The sequence below is a fragment of the Engystomops pustulosus genome, chromosome 2 (assembly GCF_040894005.1).
Source record: "Engystomops pustulosus chromosome 2, aEngPut4.maternal, whole genome shotgun sequence".
Lineage (NCBI taxonomy): Eukaryota > Metazoa > Chordata > Amphibia > Anura > Leptodactylidae > Engystomops > Engystomops pustulosus.
Window position 1 is genome coordinate 149,427,196 of NC_092412.1, and position 22,233 is coordinate 149,449,428.

Genomic DNA, 22,233 nt, shown 5'->3' on the forward strand with positions numbered 1-22,233 from the left:
CCTATTGTGTGAACATGAAAGAAATTTTGGAGCCATTACCGTGACTCCAATAGAACAAATTCCCAAGGATATTAAGAACAGAGTAAAAACTCTGAATAGGAGAGAGTCTTACTGGATTTTTAAATTGGGCACCCTCCACCCCTCAGGTCTAAACGAAGTAATCGAATCCATTTAACATAAGGAAGCAGATAAAAAGAAGGGCAAAAACAAAATAGAAATCACTCTATAACCAATCTCTAAAAAAATTCCATATACTTACCTTAACTAAGCATACAGGATAGAGCCTTTGTGCGCCAGTCTATTTATAAACACACATTTGGACAGCTCTTATTATTGAAATGACACTACGAGATCGCCGCTGTGGTTTTTTGATCCCTCGAGGCTTCCGTAGAATGAAAGTGATTTATACCAACCGAGATCACCATGGTTACAAACTATAAACATCTACAAATCACCATCATATTACATATATACAATAACTAAGAAGGTATAAAACTGGATATATGAAAATATATATATACAATTTTTTATTTTTTACACGTATGCATCCCCATACAACCGGAAATAGGTTCCGGTCACTTCATCTCTACGACAATGAGGAGACAAAGTAAAAAGTGTAGGTGCAGTAAAAAAGAAAGTAATGTTATATGCATGAAAAGGTGCTTTGGGACAGTGAAATTATGTATATTGTTTTTTGGATTCTGCATTATGTTTTATATGTTTTTACCGGCACCGGTCAAACTCCGAACCGGAAGTCAATCCTGATTACCGGCAACAGAGTACTTCCGGTGTCTTTACAATATATATGTTGCATACAAGTGAACTACATATGGATTACCTGACGAAGGTCCGAGTACCGGACCGAAACGTGTTGTAATATTTTAATCAATAAAATCCGATATTAACTATATATATCGGGAGTCTGGAACATCATTGAGCGCTCGAATTGACGTGTAATGAAGCTTCAGTAAAATTGGTACATTGAGAAACCTTCCCTGAGTGACCCTGGAACACGAAGGACGGGAGAATTACACACGCTGAGCAGCCAGATATCCGTGACTCAAACCCTATATTGCTGTATACTGATCATCGATCAGGTGAGAGTCCCATTGGACAAAGAATTTACTTTTTTCTTTTATCATTGCGTAATGCACTAGGAGAGCGCTCCTTTTTGTCTTCTCTCTGTCTCTGCACTATTCACTTTGGAGGAAGTCTGCATATTGTGCATCACTCACTCCAATCCCAGGTTTCTATATAATATAGTTAGATTAGAAGAAAGAGTCCATGTTTACATATACTTTCATTTAGCTTCTGAACTAGTATCTGATAAATAGAGAGATGACACAGATCAGATATATTGAGATGCACATAACACGCAATTACATTCTCAGCTCTGCTATCTCAACTATAACATACACAGTCAGCTCTTCCTCCCTCCCCTTCCCCCGTATAAAGATCTTATCTGTCTGTAGCTTGAAGATTTACTCTCCTCCCACAGTTTTTTGCCGGCAGAAATACTGTGTGTGTGAGAGCTCATCTTGGAATGCAAGATGAGGTCCAGATGCATAGAGGAGCTCAGTAGTGATGGGAACTCACTAAGAAGAGTTGGCTCTTGTGGCTCCTGAACGGCCCCCTATTACATGTATAATAGGGAGCTGCAGTCCAGCCAGTCACCCCACACCACTCCACTTTTAAACCCATTGTATTGGTTTAAAGGGGGCGTGGTGATTCGGTTAGGGGCGGGGTTTAGTGAGTGAGGGGAGCCGGCCCCCATCGTTCGCGAACGACACATCACTAGAGCTCAGTGCAGCATCAGACCTGCCCAACCATAGACTTCTGATTTGGTGTCAGATCTTGGGGCAACTGAAACTGTAAACACCAGGACTGATAGAGACAGGTTGGAATTATATCTGTGAAATGCTGTAATTTTGTTAATAATGAATTAGAGAATGTGTTATTTTGTTATCCTGAGTATATTTGAGAATCTTTTCTTCTTGAGGTACACCTTTAAAGGGCTATTCTCGTCTGGCCATTCACATTCAGTTTTATTAATGTGCCATACATATACATTTCTTCAATTAGATGTTATTAAAAAATTTTTGCTGCGTGAAGATAGTTTTTCATAAATGGTCATATATGGTCCCTTAGAAACAAGACCGTGTCCTTGGATACGGCCACCTCTGCTGGAGGGATTGCACAAAGAAATAAAAAGTTTTTCTATATGAAATGTCCTGAAGTTACTGCAGGTCCTACAGCCGTCCTGTGGTAATGATTGCTGAATCCAGGTAGTCAGGCAGGGCGTTATAGCCCATGTCTGGAGTGTGGGGTGGTCGTATCCGAGGAAGCTATGTGGTTTCTAAGGGACAACATGGCTACCTTTATGCGAAATTATCTTTACACAGGAACATTTTTTTTTTATAACATCCAATTGAAGAAATGTTTACATATGGCAATTAAATTAAATGTGAATGCCTAGATGAGAATACCCCTTTAAAGGGGTATTCCCATTTCAACAAATAAATGCTATTGTTTGTTTGATGAAAAGCTATAACATTTTCCATCATACTTTCTTTATCAATTCCTCATGGTTTTCTGTATCTCTGCTTGCTGTCACTCTATAGAAAGTTTAATTGTTTACTTTCAGTCGACAGACATCTGACCATGGTTACACAGGTGCACGGCTCGTTAGTATCATAGAGAGTAATTAGAGTTGTGGGTTATAATGAGCCATGCACCTGTGTGACCATGGTCAGATTTCTGTCCACTGGCAGTAAACATAGAAGCTTTCTATAGATTGACAGCAAGCAGAGATCTAGAAAACCGTGAGGAATTGATACAGAAAGTATGATGGAAATTTTGTTGAAATGGGATACCCCTTTAAGTCAGGGACTGCCTGTATTTGTAAAATCATTTGTGATTATTCTTTGCAATATTTCTTTCAGTCTCTATTTTTTACAGAATGTATGTATCACTCTATAATCCTATAATATCCGTGGGTCCCATTCTAACTAATTGGTGGAGCATCCTGCTGCTCCATATAATTCTATGGTGAGGGAGACTACGTGGAACACTGTAACATAAAGTACTTGTGCCTTTATAATGGTGTTACAACCATAAATCAGTATACACACTGGGCCACGTTTACCGGGTGTTGGACGAGAGGGCTGTACAAGCCCTGAAAGAGGTGCAATCCTTGGCCATGCTGCCAGATTTAACCCATTATGCCACCTCCAGCACATGATAAATGTGGTGCAGTATGTAGCAATGACTGAATGGCAATAATGATGGTATAGTTTCAGGAAGCAGACCAGGACTGCCGGGTGCCAGTATGCAGCTCTATTCCATGTTACTATTTCATCATTGACATTGCTACAATGTAACTTATTGATAAGTCTGCCTGTAATATATAACACACTGTGCAGTACACATAGCCGCTTCCATCCATTCATTCACAGACAAACATCTGCCTACATGACACTGCCAGAACCTCGCAGAATCCTTACTGGTTGCACCACCTGTCAATCACCAAACTACCCAATCAGAGTTGGAGCTCTACTGAGCACACCGCCTTCCTGTTCCTGTTTCCACAGGCACATCGACCAATGAACTCCAGGGCTTAGTTGGTTAAGCTTATCTAATTGGTTACCATTTCAGGGGGCGTAAACTTAGTTTTTCTACATAAGCAAAGGACAAAGCCGCCTCGCAGTCTTCGTCTTCTACGTCGCCATTTTCTAGTGACGAACGTTACAACGGTTTTAGGTAACAATGTCCCGTGATAGATTTAGAAACCGTGGAGGTATGGGCGGAGGAGGAATGGGCGGAGGAGGAATGGGCATGGGAATGAACATCTACCGGCGGGGTAACGGCAGTCGTGGAGGCATGGGAGGTATGCAGAATTTCCGTGGACACGGCTACATGGACTCGAACCGCGGCCCTTCCGGTCATTATAATCAACACCAGAATAAGCATCAACAGAACCAGCAGAAGCCTCCGCAACAGCAACAGAAGCCGCAGGATCAGCAGAAACCACCCCAGCAGCAGCCGCCACAGAAGCCCCCACAGCAGAACAACCAGGAGCAGAAGCCTGCCGCTCAGCCCCCCGCTAACCAGGAGACCCCGAAGACTCCCCAAACACCCGCAGCCAAAACCCCCACTACCCAGACTCCTGCCGCGTCCCCCCAAACCAAGCCCGCACCGTCCCCCCAACAGAAGCCCGCCAGTACTCCGCAGCAGCCGCCCGCACAGAAGCCCACTACCCCCAGCCCGGCGCCCAAGCAGCCACCTAAAGCCAATACTCCCGGACAAAGCCCGGCTCCGTCACAGCCGCCACAGCAGCAGAAGCCTGCTCAGCCCCAACAGCAGAATCAGCAGCAGCAGCAGCAGAGGCCTGCTCAGCCCCAACAGCAACAGAAGCCCGGCCCGCCGCAACAGCAGCAGAATCAGCAGCAGCAAAGGCCTGCTCAGCCTCCACAGCAGCAGAATCAGCAGCAGCAAAGGCCTGCTCAGCCTCAACAGCAGCAGAATCAGCAGCAGCAAAGGCCTGGCCAGCCTCAACAGCAGAATCAGCAGCAGAGGCCCGGGCAGCCCCAACAACAGCAGAGACCCGGACAGCAGAATCAGCAGCAAAATCAGCAGAGGCAGCGACCTGGGCCTAACCCGCAGCCCGGCCAGAAGAGGCCGCACCAGTCCAGGTTTCAGTCCCATCCCCCGCCACAAGAACAGCAGCCTGCAACCGCGGAAACCCGAGACGAGGGCGGCTGGAACGATGTAAGTAGACAAACGATGTTGTACTGTGTATAGAAATGTGTACTCCGCCGTGTTTTACCGCACACGTAGCGTGCGTCGCACTGTGTGATTGAGTGTTAATTATCGGCTAGCCGTAGCTGAGGGAGCGGCAGTCTACATGTTATCACGCAGCATGGGAAGGACGTCTCTAAAATGGCGCCCGGGCTGTGTTGTCTATTGTGTGGCCTCCATTTTGGGATCAAGCTCCGCCCTTATCCATGTGCAGCGGTACATGGCGGAAGCACAGGAAGTGTGCAGTGTAGCTGCCGGCACGTAGACTGTGTATAATTGGTGTATTCATATATAATTATATCTCTTTTTTTATATGTTGTGTAGATACTGGTTGATTTGTTAAGGTAAAACTGTTCTAGTTGCTCGTGGAAATCGGAGCTCAGCATAAATTTTATAAAGAGCTGTGGGAAAATGAAAGCTTAGCCCTGATTGGTTGTCATGAACAACTTGAACTGTTCTGCTTTGACGTTCACATTATATACACAGAGCAGGAGGTTTACTTGCTTTACTTTGTCATTTTTAGGGTGTTAGGGCCACTCTGTCCCTTCTGAAGAGGCCTGGAGAGAAGACATACACGCAGCGCTGCAGGCTGTTTGTGGGAAATCTTCCCACTGATATCAGTGATGAAGAGTTCAAGAAGCTATTTGCAAAATATGGCGAACCCGGGGAAGTGTTCATCAACAAGAGCAAAGGATTTGGCTTTATTAAGCTGGTGAGTGTTATTCCTTTTCCATTCCAATTATTGCAGTTCTTTAACATCAGATAGCCCTGGAGCCTCTCGCTCTGGCACAAATGTTTTTTATAGTGATATGAATTGTTGCTAGATTTTATACTTGAAACACATTGTGTGTTACGCAGGTTTCTGAAGTCAAGGATTTTTCAATAGCTTTTCTTAGCACACTATTCCCCCTCAGTGGATGAGTACTGTAATATAGTGCAATGTAACTGCTGAGTAAAAAAAAATGCCAGATTTCTTGCACTTTGTGACCTATCAGGTTTTTTGGGAGGGGAAGAGAAATGCAGGAAGTTCAGTTTGCTAGCATCTGCTTCTTCCCTCTGGCCAGTTGGGTTGCCTACCAACATTTGAAAAAAATTAGAACCTATATGAATGTCACCCATGTACTGCCCCTCCTATCTCATGCTCTGTACATCTGAAAAATACATTTGATCAGACCCTTAAAAAGCAATGGGTTTGTATGTTATCCAGTAAAAAAGATGTCAAACTCCTGTCTGTCCTAAAGCTAGAAGTTATTAATTTGGCACCCATCAAGTGACAGGTGCTTTTGTGGACATACTTGTATTATATTTCAGTAGGACTGCCTGTGTTACTGCTGCTTGTAAATGTAATCCTTTTTCTCTTTAGGAAACAAGGGCGCTGGCTGAAATTGCCAAAGCAGAGCTTGATGACTTCCCAATGAGAGGCAGACAACTGAGAGTACGATTTGCAACTCATTCTGCTGCTCTTTCTGTTCGCAATTTGTCTCCATTTGTGTCAAATGAGCTCTTAGAAGAGGCCTTCAGTCAGTTTGGACCAGTTGAGAGGGCTGTAGTTATAGTGGATGACCGAGGGAGATCCACTGGAAAGGGGATTGTTGAATTTGCTGCAAAACCAGCAGCCAGAAAAGCCTATGAAAGATGTACTGAAGGAGTGTTTCTTTTGACAACGTAAGTTTACTGGTTATAAGGCTTCATAAAATTCTATCGAAAAAACATTGCTGGTTTGACCATTACTGCTATATTACAATTTTAGAACACCAATGCCTGTGATTGTGGAACCCCTAGAGCAGTTTGATGATGAGGATGGACTTCCTGAGAAACTTGCTCAGAAAAATCACCTATATCAAAAGTAAGTGTGAAAGTTTGTTTTATAAACTATGTAGTCATTCACCATGCATGTAAAAATTTGATCATGGAACTAGCCAGTTGTGAAAGGACTGCCATGCATTCGGCTTCATCAAAGCAGGTGATGTAACAGTGCGTACACTTATCAAACAATCTTATCTTCAGGGAGAGAGAAGTTCCACCTCGGTTTGCACAGCATGGCTCCTTTGAGTTTGAGTATTCCCAGAGGTGGAAGTCTTTGGATGAAATGGAGAAACAGCAAAGACAACAGGTGGAGAAAAACATGAAGGAAGCTAAAGAGAAGCTTGAAAGTGAAATGGAAGATGCTTTTCATGAACATCAAGCCAACCTGCTTCGACAAGGTTTGTTTAAAATGAATTTGAAAGCACACTGGCAGTAACAAAATACTTAATGCACTAGTGCAGCTTTCATAACTAGGAATGATGGATAGAATTTAAAGGAAACCTTTATGCATTATGGAGCAAACATACCTTAAGGATCCTATCTTGAATATTCCCTGAGCTGAGTGGTTTTGCTGAAAAAACAATTAACGTTCAGGAACTTGGGAAAGCTGGATCAGCATCGCTGCCAAGATAAATACTTTGCTTGTAATTGCAAATGGAGGTTAGTCAAGCATGACTAATCAACCTGAGCTGGATCACTCCTACACATGAGCTTGGGCATGGTGCAGCAATTGATTATTCTGTCTGGCAGGGAGAGAAGTGATTGCATCATCTTTTCCTGCAAAGAAATTCGTAGGCTAGGAAAAGTGCAAAACCAAGCACTGAAGGAGCCATAGAAGGGGCAGAGCTTCATTATGTTATGTTTTATCAGCAAAACCACTTGGCACAGGGATTTAACAAATATATGATCCTGCATCAATGCAGCTACAGCAGTCTCAAGGTATGTTTGCTTCATAATGCATCAAATCAAATGGTAGGTTTCCTTTAAAACGTTGCTCTTTGAAGTGTGCCTGCTTTTAATGAAAGCACAATTTAATATTTAGATAGAGATTATATTTTTAGATGGGGAATAAGTCTCACAAGCAGCCCTCATGCATCCTGCAAAACCCAATGTGTATGCAGCCTTGTATAATAAAGCTGAGGTAATTTTTTTTTTTTCTAGATCTTCTGAGACGACAAGAAGAACTCAGACGAATGGAAGAACTACATAACCAAGAAATGCAGAAACGTAAAGAGATGCAGCTAAGGTAAGCTGTAATTTTTGTTTATCTTTTGGACCTTGTGTCTCTAAACTTCCAGCTTGACAAATATATGCTTACAGACAAGAGGAGGAACGACGAAGACGTGAAGAGGAGATGATGCTTCGTCAGCGTGAAATGGAGGAGCAGATGAGGCGCCAAAGAGAAGAGGGTTACCGAATGGGATACATGGACCCTGTAAGTGCTTTTGAATGAATTGGAGCAGTGGTTATATTAGAAAACCTGTCCCATCTCAAACACTAAATTTTTTCACTGTGGTCACTTGAGTCTTTCCAGTGGAAAGCTGCTGGCTTCCATGCAAGGTGTAAAATGGCTAGTTTAAACAGATGCCAATATACTGTTAATGGGTATCTTGCATGTTAATGTTTTTCGGTCATGGCCGCCTCCTCTTAAAAAAAAAAAAAAAAAATACTTATTTTGCAGAGAGAACGAGAGTTGCGCATGGGAGGAAACTCCATGGCCATGGGAGGTGAGTCTTTACTTGTGAAGTGTGGAGTTTTTTCTTGTTTTCTTTTGACAAGCACTAACTTATTTTTTCTTTTAAGATCCCTATGCTGCAGCAGCACAGAAGTACCCACCTCTTGGGGCACCTGGTATGGGTTATGATGGCAGTCCAGGTGTGACCCAGGCAGCAATTGCTTCATCACTTATGGCAGGAGACATGGTAATGTATCCTAGTGTGATCTGATGAAACCACCACTGTACAGAATTACATTTCAAAAGTAATCAATGAATGACTGTACATGGTTCTTGAAATACAGGATCTTGGCAAAAAGCTCAGTTCTAAAAATTTTGTTGGACTTTGAATTGTTGAATCAAGAAGAATTTTTTTTTAGTTTGCCAATCATTAAGCATTTCGAGCGTTTTGCGCCCAGCTTAAAATCTTATATTCTAAGCTGTTTTGACATTCTCTTCATTAATCAGTGTAAAATGTGTTAAGTATTTGGTTACTCTAGGCAAGTGTTTGTAAGAATGATTATGCAGTAGTGAAAATGCACCTAAGCCAAGTCTGCTGGAAAAGAGTTGACCTTTGCATTGCAATCTCCTGCCTAAGACTGAACTTTGGTTACTTCAGATTTTTTTTTAATTTTTTTGTTTAGTGCAATGGACTAGGATTGATCAGTGCAGTGGCTGGGTATACTATCTATACTTGTGTATGAGCCAAGGCACCTAATTTTGCCATAAAAACCATTGAAAAAAAAATTGCAGGACTTGCCTCTTGCTCCCCAGTTTCTCTTCCCTCTGGGTAAAGAGGCCCATGTGCTGTCCATGCAGCAGTGATGCCACCGAATGACATGTGCACATGAGCAGAGCGGATCTTATTTCTAACTGTGCTGCTACACAGGGACCCTACAGCATAGAAGCTGCAGAGTTCTGGAGATGCGTGTAGTTTTATTATCTACTAGAGTATGTGGAGTGGGGCTCTTTGACGCAAACAAATTTTACAGAAGTTGAAAAAGCATAAAATATAGATATGCTGCAGTTTCACTATTTGCCTTGGAAATGTATGTTTACTGCAGTACATTACAACTTTTTAATATTTAGTGCTAGTGCTTTACAAATCATCCTTGGGCATCATTCACATGGACATGGACGCCCAGCTACAGCACATGGCGTGTTAGAGAGGAGTGCGCTTCTCATCCCTACCCTCTCCATAGGAAATGGCACTCCTGGTCCTACATAGAGATGTACTGCCGCGGGGTCGCAATGGCTGTCTATAGGGACGTATATCAGCATATGTACCCATACATGCAGTTTGGATGGGGCTTAAAATTTGTTACAGGTAAAAATACATGGTGGCTATGTGGACTGTGGGACCACACAGGAAAATGAGTGACGTGCTCATTAGTAATTTTTTTTTTTTTCTCTCCCCCTCACACAAGTCCTTTAGTGACTACTAAATAAGCAGCTTGACTTTCCTTTTTTTTTTTTTTTTTTTTCATTCAATAGAGGTGAACTTTTTTTTTAACCAAAAGAAGCTGCTGTATACAAAGGTCTGCTTAATTTCAGTAGGCTTGGTTTAGTTGAGCTTTTGTGGTGGTAGTTTAATTTGTTCTGTGTCTCAGAGTTAAACTTTAAAAATAAAAAAAGCAATGTCGCAACATTGGTGTGGAAAGAAATTTGGGTCAGCTGGGGATCACACTTGAGCTTGACCTCCAACCCACTTTATTGTTGGTAAACCTTTTCCATTTTTCCAAAGTTAACATGACATAAAGGTCATGACTATCACTAAATGGCAGCCTGCTTCACTGTAGTGTAAGTGACCTACATGTGCTTAAGTAATGTAGGTGGGCTTTGTAGTGCCATTTGATCTTTACGGTTGAATAAACTTCTCTACAACAGGTCTTCCTAACCATTCTAGGTCAGGCTACTTTAATATAGTCGCTAGCGATGTTCACTCTTCTATGGAAAGGGTGTGGCAGTGGTCCTTGTCTTTAAAAATTTTTTTAATGGGGATTGGAAGAGCGGGTAGTACAGGAGGATAGAGGTAGGATTGGTTGACTGTTTCCTGGTGGTGGTCAGCTATGGCAGGCCTGCACCCACCTTCCACTGCCCAAACCACCAGCAAGGGCACTTTACTTGAGTGTTCCACACCTTTTGAGCTTCCACTCCTTTCCTTGTAGCCCTGGAATAAATGAGCCCAGCACTGGGGCATGATCCAGTGGCTGGAAAACACTGTTAAAGGATCTATCAGAATTTTCAACATCCGTTAAAGAAAACCTGTCAACATGGAAGATGCAGTGCAATCTGCAGGCAGCATGTTATAGGACTTCCTTAAGTAATCAGCCTTGAAGCACAATGTAAATTTAGAAAAAGGACCGACCCAAAAATCTAAATATTCCAAACCTTCAAGAAAGGAGCATTATATTTATGATATTTTAATAATTGAAGAATACTATGTTTCAGCTCCTGAGCAGAACTGAAACTTGTACTTGTTTTGGTGATGGTGTTTTTATTCACCCATAAAAAAAAAAGCTAGAGTGCTGCTTTTGTGGAGTTTGCCTGGAATATTTTCATACCTAACTTTAAAGAATAAGTGGGCAAGTGTTACCACAAACCAACTTGTTTTTTGTGACGGGTCAACATAACTTTGGCAATAACTTGTTGCTTCCTGCTTTAGCACAGCTTTTGACGGTATTGGCTTCCAGAGAATAGCGGTACCATCGAAAGCAGCCCAGAGCAGAAACTTCATTGATCTGACAGTACCTCGCTCTGTAGTCCCACTAAGTGGTGGTGGTGGTGGTGGAAAATAGAGCTGAGGATGGCTCAAACTCTATGCTAGGGCGATGGTCTGCATGCCCTTGGAGGGTATTGTGACAGCTGTGCCATAGGTTTACCACTATTGTACTATAACATGCTGCCTACTAATTATGCTGCTTTTTCATAGTGTGGGTATTTTAATATCTGAGCAGTGTGGATATTTCCAAAAGGACCTGTCTGGTAAATACTTGTGTTTTTCATAAAACAATCTGAAAAAGCTAATAAAACCTGTGCCATTTTCCTGGAGTAAAATGTGGCTACAGGGTATTAAGTGTTTTTGTGACCCCTTAGAGGCCATCCTTTTTAAATGGTTAATGGGAAGGTTTTTCCGCTTTCCATGTTGTATTATGGGGAATACAAGTATATGGAAATTTGAGATCTTGTCAAATGTATTTGTATGCAACCATGCATATATACATTGGATCTGAATATTGGTTTCTAGAAATCTTGGCAGAATTTGGTTTTGTAGCAACAAAACGTGTAAGGGATTGACAAGTTCTCTGGGTGCTCTGAATAAGCATCTGTTGTCTGGTTTCTATGTTTGGTGCCAATTTGAATGCTACAAAAACTGCCTAATTCCCACTATACATGGGGTTCGATTTGTTAGAACAGTCAAAGATGACTAGCACTAGATCGCTTATGTTCCAGCTTTTCTGCTCATTTGATGTTTGTGCAGCAAACTTAAGTTTTTTTTTTTTTAGAGGTGTGATAAGCAAATGATCACTAGAGCACATTTGTGTTGCCAAGGAAGCCGGAAAGGATCTCTGTGGGATTCTAAACCTTAACATGTGCAGTGTTCCACATATTATTGTCCAGAAGTGTTGGTTGACCCAGGATACTTCTTGGTAATGAGGGCCTTGAAGTAGCTTGTAGTTTGGATTTGCAGTAAGCCGTTCAGGCATCCCTTGTTTAAATAAATGTAGGGTCGTGTCTGCTAGGATAATGGGTACTGGAAAATGGAGTACCTAAGTTGACTTGCATCTCTAGCATCAGTTCATCTTGTGTGCCTTCAGCACTAGTCTGTCAAAGTTTTGTGGGAGCGTATCTCATGGTAAATGTGATACTTGACTAATTTGCAAATTACCCTTTTTTCCTTTCTATGTTCCTCGTACCTGTGGATCGGCTGATTGTATCGACGACCTTGACTACGGGACCCTTCTAAAAATAACCATACTGTACACGTGGACTTCTTCTGTAATGAACTGAAATTTCCAATAGCGTAATGATCGCTTTGTCCAGGGCAATGCAGGGACTCCTAATGCACAGGCTTCCAGAGGGATTGGGGCTGTACCTCCTGCAGCAGCTGCTGGAGGTTATGGCAGGGGAAGAGATGAATATGAAGGGCCAAACAAAAAACCCAGGTTCTAAATAGATTCCCTTAAGTCTAATGTTAACTTTTTGTTTAATATATATTTTTTTTAAACTTGCATTTTAGCGAGAAGGTAACAATTTTACGGATGCCTTTTGCTTGACCCAGTATTTGTAAAGCCAGTTAATATATGCAGATTTAATTTGTGACATTCATTTGTTTTATGACGTTTATGTGGACTCCCTTATCTCCCCTTTTTTTAATATTTTTAAACTGTGCTTGAGCTATACTGGATGCTATACGACACAAACATTTACCACTAATCTTTGTTAGGCGGCTGTGTTGACCTCTCAAAAGCCGCAAAAAAAAAACCCCCTTTGTGGCCTGGTAAGACCACTGCATGACTTGCCTTGACTTTGCCACCGAGGGATGGATTGCAAATCCTGGTCGGCAACACCTCGCCAGACAGGTGAATCATTCTGTGCAGCACAAGTTCCGCTGTATAACAGCTGTGGTTTTCTCAAGTTAGTGGTTAAGTTCAGTATGATGCAACTTCCCAGTTTACTGGGTTCGATCGACGAACGCTTATCTTTATGTAACAGAATATTGTGACGTAGTAGACTCTCCATGAAATTTGTTCTTGTAATCCGTTGTATTAAAAAAAACTTCTAAATAAAAATGTGGAATGCTTATTGTGTTGGGTTAACATGGTCAGTACGGACACTGGCAAATGGTTGGGCAGAACGATTTTTAAAGTAGTCAAAATTTAGTAACTTTTGGTGTCAATCTTTTTGGAAGGTGCACCATTATATGATGGTGTGGTGGTTTTTTTTTTTTTTTTTTTATAGAAACGGTTAAAAATCTCATATTTTGGCAAGAAAGAAAACATACATGATACATGATTTCCCCCCCCCCCCCCCCCAGGTAGGAGTCATTGAATTGTGTTTTAAAAATCTCATTTCCAGGGTGATCTTTACAAGCTGTAGCTGACAATATAATCTCAATTGGGTTTTCATCACATTGATTGATTTTATATAGGATTTTCAGGCCAGATTGTTCCTGAAGATTAATATGTATTCTGGTCGGTGTGTGAAAAAATTCACTGAAATGCCTGTAAATTCCTTCAATGGGGAAACCTGATGGTGTTGTGTAGCAGATGGAGGGGGCTCTTATAGCTGCAGATGGGTAAAGTGTTTACTTTGGGTGGAAGAAGTCATGAGCAAACTTAAAGGGAACCTACCACCACAAATCTACCTATAAAGGTAGATTGGGTGGTAGGTGGATCATTGGGACGTGAGGATAGCCCTTTTAAGGGCTAATCCTCACGTCCCTGCACTTTTTTGAGAACTTTAATTTGATATTTATTCAAATGTACTTATGTGGCTACCGGGGCGTGGAGTAGCCGCTTATGAGATTACACGAGGCGGCTACTCCACGCCCCGGTAGCCACTTTACTCCTCCTACTCACCCATCTTCGGCGCGCAGCTCCGCGTAGCTGCGCGCCCTCGTCCGGCGAGCCTGCCGTCTGCGCATGCGCAGAAGAGCAGGCCCGCGCCTGTTTCGGAGTTGTGACCGCGCAGGCGCGGGCCTGCTCTTCTGCGCATGCGCAGACGGCAGGCTCGCCGGACGAGGGCGCGCAGCTACGCGGAGCTGCGCGCCGAAGATGGGTGAGTAGGAGGAGTAAAGTGGCTACCGGGGCGTGGAGTAGCCGCCTCGTGTAATCTCATAAGCGGCTACTCCACGCCCCGGTAGCCACATAAGTACATTTGAATAAATATCAAATTAAAGTTCTCAAAAAAGTGCAGGGACGTGAGGATTAGCCCTTAAAAGGGCTATCCTCACGTCCCAATGATCCACCTACCACCCAATCTACCTTTATAGGTAGATTTGTGGTGGTAGGTGCCCTTTAAATTTATGGTGGCTTTTTTTTACCTACCCCCCCCCCCCCCCCCCCCCCCACACACACTTAAAGTTCAATACCCTATTCTTTCCCATCACAAGTGGCTGGTTACATGTTTTTTTTTTTTGTTTTTTTTTGTATACTTTCCAATTATATTTACCGGAGAACAATGCCTCGAACAGCATCCCTTGTGTAGTATATAAGGCACTATTGACGAGCTATACAAATTTTCCAGTAGTAAGCGAGTCACTGAAGAAATATTTTTTTATCTAGGAGTTTTACCTATAAACTGAACATAGAATCTGTTAAAGTTCAAACAGATCCTTGTACGACTTCTGGATTTTTGTTTCTAGCACTCATGGCTAAAATTTTTCTAATGTGTAATTGAATAATAGATTAGAATCGTTGCTTGTCCATAAATGTCAGAGGTTTTGCCAGCAAGTGAAATGGGCAGTTATGCCAGCTATGTATTTAATTTTATGTACCCACGCCTGTACGATTTTCTACATGGACCAGTCTATTACTGCACATGCATGTCCACTAAGCTGGATTACTGCAGTGGCAGTGAAACAGTGATGTCATTACTTGAAGCATATTGGACCTTCAGCTTTATGTTCCAGTACTTGAGTAGCATTTTACTTGCTGGTGAAAACACCTTTAAATTTGGTCTCTTAATAAAACGCTTTGTAATCCCAATTAGCTCCATTTCAAGTTTTTTTTTTTTTTTTTTTTTTTTTTATCCATTTCAAATTTATTGTTCCCTTTAGTAAAGCAATAAGGAATCTTTTAATGGTCTATTCAAAGAATTTCAAGCATACAAATAACGCATCAAAATAATTATTGCCAAAAATACACACTTCCCTATATATTTTATTCCCCCCCCCCCCTTGATTCGGAACACTTCAAGAAGTTTAAGAATTTAGATCGTTACCTTCATATTGCTTGCGGGGAAACTCGTTTCTTCAGGAAGACTTCTTCAAAACCTCCTAAATGTTGTCAGTTTTTTTTTTTTTTTTTTCTTTCCCTCCCTCAAGATTTAATTTTAATGTGATGAAAAATCATAGGTTTCTGTTAACTTGAACTATTCTTTGATTTGTATAATTTAGGACATGGCCACATCGGCTGGTTGTTCGTTAAGGTTTAATTCTGTCTCTTTAAATTTCAGTGTCATGGAAAAATGTAAAGCTTCAACAATGTCCATACGTGTTCGTTACATTTTTTGCATTCAGAATGGTATCTGTATAGTATGCAGTGTGTGTGTGTGTATATATAGTATACACTTCCTACAAAGGCAAAACGGTTTGTGGTTGGACTAAATGGACAACCTTCAAGGCAGGGCCATACTCAGCATAAGTATGTAATTTGGCACCCAAATTTGCAAGTCTTCCTGTATGTTCAGCCAGTGGTCTAAAATGAATCTGACACCACTAAACCCCAATGTTATACTTCAGTTCTGTTAAACAGTTTCCAGGCTACAGTGCTGGTATTGGTGAACTTATTCCCTAGTTTTTAATATTACAAATATACTTCAAGCTTTTTTATGAAGAAAATATCCTTAACTGTTAAGCAGGACCGTCCTTGTACTGTGAATTTACTCTGCTTTTGAGCAATGTTCTTGAGTAACAATTGGTGACTTGTATTGCAGACCCTAGTATCTCACCCTTTGCAATCACTAGATAAGGCAGTAACATTCACCCAATAGATTGATACCATTGATTGAAATAAATGTACCAGACTTTCTAATACTGCCTCCTGCGCTAAAGCAGATTCTTCAATTGTAATATTGTGCCAAAAATAAGCTTAGTGGTTGGCCACTTTTACCTCATTATTTGGAGATGTCTGAAGCAGAGTATTGGTTACTTTACCAAATGCATTTTAAAGGGAACCTTTCACCAGGGACCTCATTTTGACTAAAAACAGGTTGTAGAAGTCCATCACACCTGCAGTGAAAATGTGCCTTTTTCTAAGCATTTGTATTACAATAAAATAGTAGTAATTTGTACAACGCTGTCAATTCTCTGTAGTCATGGGTTGAGCTTTGGATGTATTTAAAAAAAATGTCTTCTGTGCTGCAGACTGCTCAGCTCTTGGCCCACACCTTTGTGCTCCAGTACAGCTCCTCCCTATCCCAGCTCATCAGGCTGTGACCTCTGTTAAAGAGCAGGAGGGAGGAGCTGTACAAGAGCGCAAACATTTGGGCTAAGAGCTGAGCAGTCTGCAGCACAGACTTTTTTTTTTATATATGCATCCAAACCCGAGCCAACCCCAGTGACTTAATAGAGGATTTTTTTGGGGGTGCAAGGTAATTTACAACAATTACTATTATATTTGTAATGCAAATGCTTAGAAAAGGCAGACCTATTTGCACTGCGGGTGTGATCAGCTTCTACAGTCAAAACTAGGTCTCTGACAGGCACCCTTTAAGGCCCTTTTCACACTGTCCGTGTGGGGACATGCATGTGGCACCTCAGAACCATACTGTGGAAAGAACATGCTCTGGTTTGCCGTACTTATGGCTGGGCACTGTGTATCACCATGGAGAGGGGATCGGTGAGCAGTGCTCATCCCTCTCAAATGTGATGCTGTAGTGAGCACACATCAGTTTGGAAGTAGCCTTAGTTACCCACAGCATTCTTAAAATGTAAAGTAAAGCCCGTAGCTGCAATTCCTGTCCACAACACCATTCTGAACAGAGGTAAAAAAAATGTTAGATTGAGGGTCATGTGATCTCTAATTGTCTGTGGCCTTTTGCCCTTCCTGGACCTTATGGTGTTCATGAATACAACCTTAAAGGGGTATTCTCGTCTTGGCATTCACATTCAATTTAATCTGCCATATATACATTTCTTCAATTAGATGTTATTAAAAGAAAAATGTTCCTGTGTGAAGATAAATTGTTGTAATTGTTGTCATATGGTCCCTTAAACCAGCCTGACTCCTTGGATACAGCCACCTCAGCTGGAGTGAAAGACTCAAAGGGTGTTTGTATATGAAATGTCTGGGAGTTACTGCATGTACCCCAGCCGTCCTGTGGTAATGAACGCTGAAGTCATGTGGTCAGGCAGAGCTCAATAGCGTATGTATGTCTCGCCACTGCTGCCAAAATGTGAGGTGGTTGTATCCGAGGAAGCTATTTTGTTTCTAAGGGACAATATGGAGAAATTATTTTCACACAGGAACATTTTCTTTATAACCCCAATTGAAGAAATGTGTGTGTGTGTGTGTGTGTGTGTGTGTGTATATATGGCAAATGAATTAAAGTAAATGTCCAGATGGGCATACCCCTTTATGGTCATGGTGGGTAGATGAGGTGCAAAACCTTTTTTTATAGAAATATATTAATTCCTTGTCACTTGAACACATTACAAACCATTAATTCATGTGGCCAACCCCTTTAATAAAACATTAAATGTATGCCTCTTTTAGTTTAAGATTGGGGTTTAAATTGGTAATTTCTTTTCATGATCCTCAGTGTGCAGTTTTGAAATTGGTGGGGTTTTTTTTTTTTTTTAAATGGGCTTGTGTTGAGGAACTTGTGTGCATCTTGGATCTCCTGAACTGGATTTTTAAACAGATGGATATTGCCCAAAAGAGTGCTTGCATAAGACAATCTACTTCTGCCCGGGTTCCTTCTTGGTACACTTGGGTTCAATTTATACAAGATATTCTACTTGTTGACTAGTGGGCAAAGTCCAGCGTTTCTAGATGCCATTTTGAGAGGTATGATATCTTAAGAAATTGGCATCGGCAAATGTGAGCTGGAATATCTTTTGCCTTTTGGAAACCTTTTGCATGTTCTTGCTATAAAAGCAAGCTGCATCAACTGTTTAGAATGGGCCCTTTGATGAACACTGCGAGGATTATGTTGAAGACGTTGAAAAAGGCAAAGATGTGTACTTCAGCGTTGTGATCTTGGCAGCCATAGGCATGGGAATGCATTTACATGTTTTTACTGGAGTTTTAGCCACTTCACTTACAGCCTTAGTGGCCGTCTGTAGCAAGCAGTTCTTCAGTGCATAACTTTGAGGATCATAGTGCTACCAAAGGACTGTAGGATCCCGGATGTAGTAGTGCCGATTCAAGATGCTCATTGCTGAACGTGTCCAGGTAGGTACATAAGAAATCCTCTACATTGGTGAAATACTGTGTAAAATGCATTCTGAAATAACACTTCTGTTGTATGAAATGCAGTGCAGCACTTTTTGAATATACCCAACCAGGATGAAGTATGGTGCTAAAACATAATGGCAGGCAATTGCCTACAGGATTTCATTGCTACTCTCTACTGTATCAGCAGGAATTGCTGTTTGGGTGGGTACTTGTGTTGATGTGCAATAGTATGTTAATGCGAGCTAATGGTTGACGTAAGCGCGAGCTAGAAGACTGACCTTTACAAATCTTTGATAAATGTACTTAAAGTTTTTTTTTTTTTTTTTTTTTTTTTTTTTTTTTGGCCAGCTACATTGCATTTATATATTGGACTGGACAACTGGCCTTTGTAAAGGAAGTGCATTTTTTTTATTAACTTGTCTACATTTAAGCTGAGTGTACATGCAGTAGTCGTTTAAGATCTAAACTCTGCTCGTAAAAATGGTTTTTAATACTCAATACTTTAATAAATGGCAAATAAAATGCCTGGTCACCCAATCTCTAATATGCTGTTGCAGGTATTAGTAGCACCTTGTTTTGGTGTTTTTATATATATTTTTATATTACTTGGCCACTTGAAAAGGTTGTCACTAGACGATCCTGAACTATGTACCTTATTGGCAACAAATCTAGAGGTATCTAGGGTTGTCCATCATTGGAATATTTACTTTTTTTAAAAAAAAACTTTGCTTCAAGACTTCCTTCAAAACTCTGCATTCTGCAAGCTAGAAAAGTTCACTGTTGGGTTACTTAGAATCTATATTCAGTATAATTTTAGGGTAACTTTTACATTGAGTTTGAAATTCTTTAAATACAGGTAAAACTAGGCAGGCTTATATGGATTTGGAGTACTATAAATGTGTTTATGGGTTGCAGCAACTCCTGAGCCAGAATATTGACACTTTCTGTAAGCATTTGAATTTGCTTCATACCTGAAGATTTTCAATGAATGCATCTCCAAAACCTTGGAGAATACTCTAGAGCACCACTTTTGGTTTATATATGGAATTGGCTATGTACTGCTCATTCACCTCCAAATGCCACTATCCTTGGTCTACCTTTGTACTCCAAGGCAGCATTCAATGGCAGATTTTGGAGAATGGGATTTTGACCCCCACAGGTCAGCAGGCAATTTATTTCCCCTTACAGCATCTGCTATACAAAACCTATGTAAAATGCCTCTGATGCATGGTTTCAGTTATGAAGGTCTGAGGGAATTCTTAATGTCCCTGTGGATGGAAGCTTAAAGCAAATATTGATACCATGTATTTAAAGTTGGAGGTTATCTGCAAGTGTATTTGAAGCGGTACATACTAATTCTATATATAATGCAGTGTGCTCAGTCTAATGCAGTAGGAACCAACGTAACACTTTGTGGAATGTCCATAGAGATGTATGTACAGCGATGCGTAAATATTCTTAATTGTAGCCAGTCCGTGCCTGGGGATTCAGCCGGTATGTAGTATGTAGAATACGTTTGCGACTTCTGGAATTTTTATAGATCTTTAACTTGAACCACAGAATATGGTCACCTTGACGTTTAAGCACCATGACTGTATGTGGACCTGTTTTCTCTTGATGAGCACCTTCTATAAACTGATGTTGCTATACGTCACAAATACTGTTCACTTGTTAAATGTGACTGGTTTATTGCCTTTAAGAAAACTTGTGCAGTGTTGTATGAACATGAAGATGCTGTGCGCCATGTGGCAAGTTGTAAAATGGGAACAATCGCCCTTAAAAGTGCTGCACTGTTAAAGATTTTACCCTTTTTAAAACCAATCAGAAGTGTTATATCAGAAAAATGCTGCTTAAAGGTTCAGATTTACAGATTTAGATTTTTACTGTAAACTTTTAATGACCTGCACCTTTAAGTAGCAGCTGAACTTGGGATGTATTTTGGGTTTTGGGGCTGTTGTCGCTTTATAAAGTAAATTGGTTGAGGCAGGTATTCTGTGGACTGTGTAATCTCACTCCTTAGTTTATTTAGCCCATACCCTGTTTCCCCAAAAATAAGACAGTCTTATATTAATTTAGGAGCAAAAAGAGGTACTAGGTCTTATTTTCAGGGGATGTCTTATTCCCATGAACAAAAATTTACATTTATTGGTGAACAAAAAAAATCAACTTCTCAAACATCCTTATGACTCTCCAAACTCTGAACGATAGGAATATTTGGCCCCAATCATGTTTAGCAATGGCACTTTACTTAAATGACCACTTCATGTTTATGTAGCTGCTTGTAGCGCATTTGTCCTGCAACAGTCAGTGATTTTATTCCACAAATTCTTCACCCATGTCAAAACCTATAAAAGATCTACTAATGACTGCCACTAGGTCTTATTTTCAGGGGAGGCCTTATATTGCTAAGATTGAACAAAATTGTACTAGGTCTTATTTTCAGGTTATGTCCTATTTTAGGGGAAACGTGGTATTTTTAACACTCCATATCTAAATATAAGCTGCATTGTTGGCATTTGTTTCCCTTCATATCTAGTGTACGCTGGAAGTGCACCAAATGATGGACCTAACTGCAGCACTAGTTCAATGTCTGTACTGATAATATCTATATAATTGTACAGCTGTGAATCCATAATGCACATGTACAGATTGTCCCATTCTGACTGTGCTGAGGGATATAGTTGTCCCATTCAGTCAATAATTCAATATTTGGCACTGATGCTTTCAGTCGCCTAAAAAAATTTGCCTTTCAATTGTCCCAACGTTGTCACCTTACAGTTTGCCTTTTCAGATTTTTTTTAATTTTTTTTTAACTTCCCTTAATGGAAAAGTAATTGAATTGCTGTTTACTTATCTCTAGGTATGGAGTCTAGACCTTGGCTGATATGATCTTCCTGGTCTTCTTGGTTTAAGGTATGTTGCATAGTTAAGCTAGAAACAATATAAGCACATGGAAATCTTTAGGAGGCATCCAACTGTGTACCTTAATTCTTGATACCCCACTGATCTTGTGAATGGAGGTCTGGGTCTCTTTAGACAATGTGCATGCCTGTTTTACTCCATTAGTCAATGTTTGAACATTCTACAGAAAGTAGACTTGATGAACCACTAAATGTGATGAGCAGGCTAGTCTTAATTAAACACTTCTCAGAAGGTTTTTAGATCTTGCATTTATATTTTCAGGCTAATGGAAACGTTGTCCAGTTTGCAATTGCGAATGTGGAAATTTATTCACAAGCGAAAAAGGTAAACAAATATGTGAATGCTCTGTGCCTATGGCCTGCAATATAGACTAATCTACATTGTACTACAATTAATTGATATTTATTTATTTTTTTTTTTTTGCAGGTCTGCTATTGAAATTCAGATGGCTTTTTTAATAAAGGACTTTATTTTTATATATTTCGTCTAATTTCTTCAGGGGGAAAAAAATGTAAATGGTTAACAATTCTATAAAAAAATATATATAATTTTTTAATTTTGGTGTTAAGTTTAACAAACAATGTGATGACACATGTCAGCAAATAAACAGGCAGTAAAAGGTTTTTTTTTTTAAACAATACATACAAATAAAAGACAGGAATTTTTTTTTTTTTTTTGTCGGATCTGAGAATACAAGCTTTCAGCAATCTGCTTCTTTAACTAGGGATTAACCCTTCATCAAACATATTTATCATACAGCGATTCTCCGGTCTATGACCGTACAATATAAAATGCAAACAGGGTTGGGACCTGAACATACGCAACCAATAACCTCATGTGGTGCCTAAAGTTGTTGGCCTCATAGCTGAG

The 22,233-nt window shown here is 40.6% G+C and overlaps 1 protein-coding gene across 2 annotated transcripts; it reads left to right on the top strand.

Moving 5' to 3' along the window:
* Positions 1-3,670: 3,670 nt before the first annotated feature.
* SFPQ (splicing factor proline and glutamine rich) lies at positions 3,671-21,841 on the top strand. 2 transcript variants are annotated; one of them, XM_072136857.1, is made up of 12 exons: positions 3,671-4,767; positions 5,321-5,509; positions 6,161-6,462; positions 6,548-6,643; positions 6,805-7,001; positions 7,765-7,849; positions 7,924-8,038; positions 8,285-8,330; positions 8,407-8,525; positions 21,302-21,354; positions 21,625-21,687; positions 21,790-21,841. In XM_072136857.1, exons 1-10 carry the CDS (start codon positions 3,766-3,768, stop codon positions 21,323-21,325), a joined length of 2,175 nt encoding a protein of 724 aa, XP_071992958.1. In that variant the 5' UTR covers positions 3,671-3,765; the 3' UTR covers positions 21,326-21,354; positions 21,625-21,687; positions 21,790-21,841. The 2 variants fall into 2 exon arrangements, with proteins under 2 accessions (XP_071992958.1, XP_071992957.1); XM_072136856.1 differs by lacking the exons at positions 21,302-21,354; positions 21,625-21,687; positions 21,790-21,841 and adding an exon at positions 12,341-13,121 and having other exon boundaries at positions 3,672-4,767.
* The last annotated feature ends 392 nt before the right edge of the window (positions 21,842-22,233 follow it).

Coding starts and splice junctions, on each gene's coding strand:
- SFPQ (XM_072136856.1), top strand. CDS start 3,766: ATGTCCCGTGATAGATTTAGAAACCGTGGAGGTATGGGCGGAGGAGGA. Junction 8,039..8,284: donor GAATGGGATACATGGACCCT/GTAAGTGCTTTT, acceptor CTTATTTTGCAG/AGAGAACGAGAGTTGCGCAT. Junction 8,526..12,340: donor CACTTATGGCAGGAGACATG/GTAATGTATCCT, acceptor AATTTCCAATAG/CGTAATGATCGCTTTGTCCA.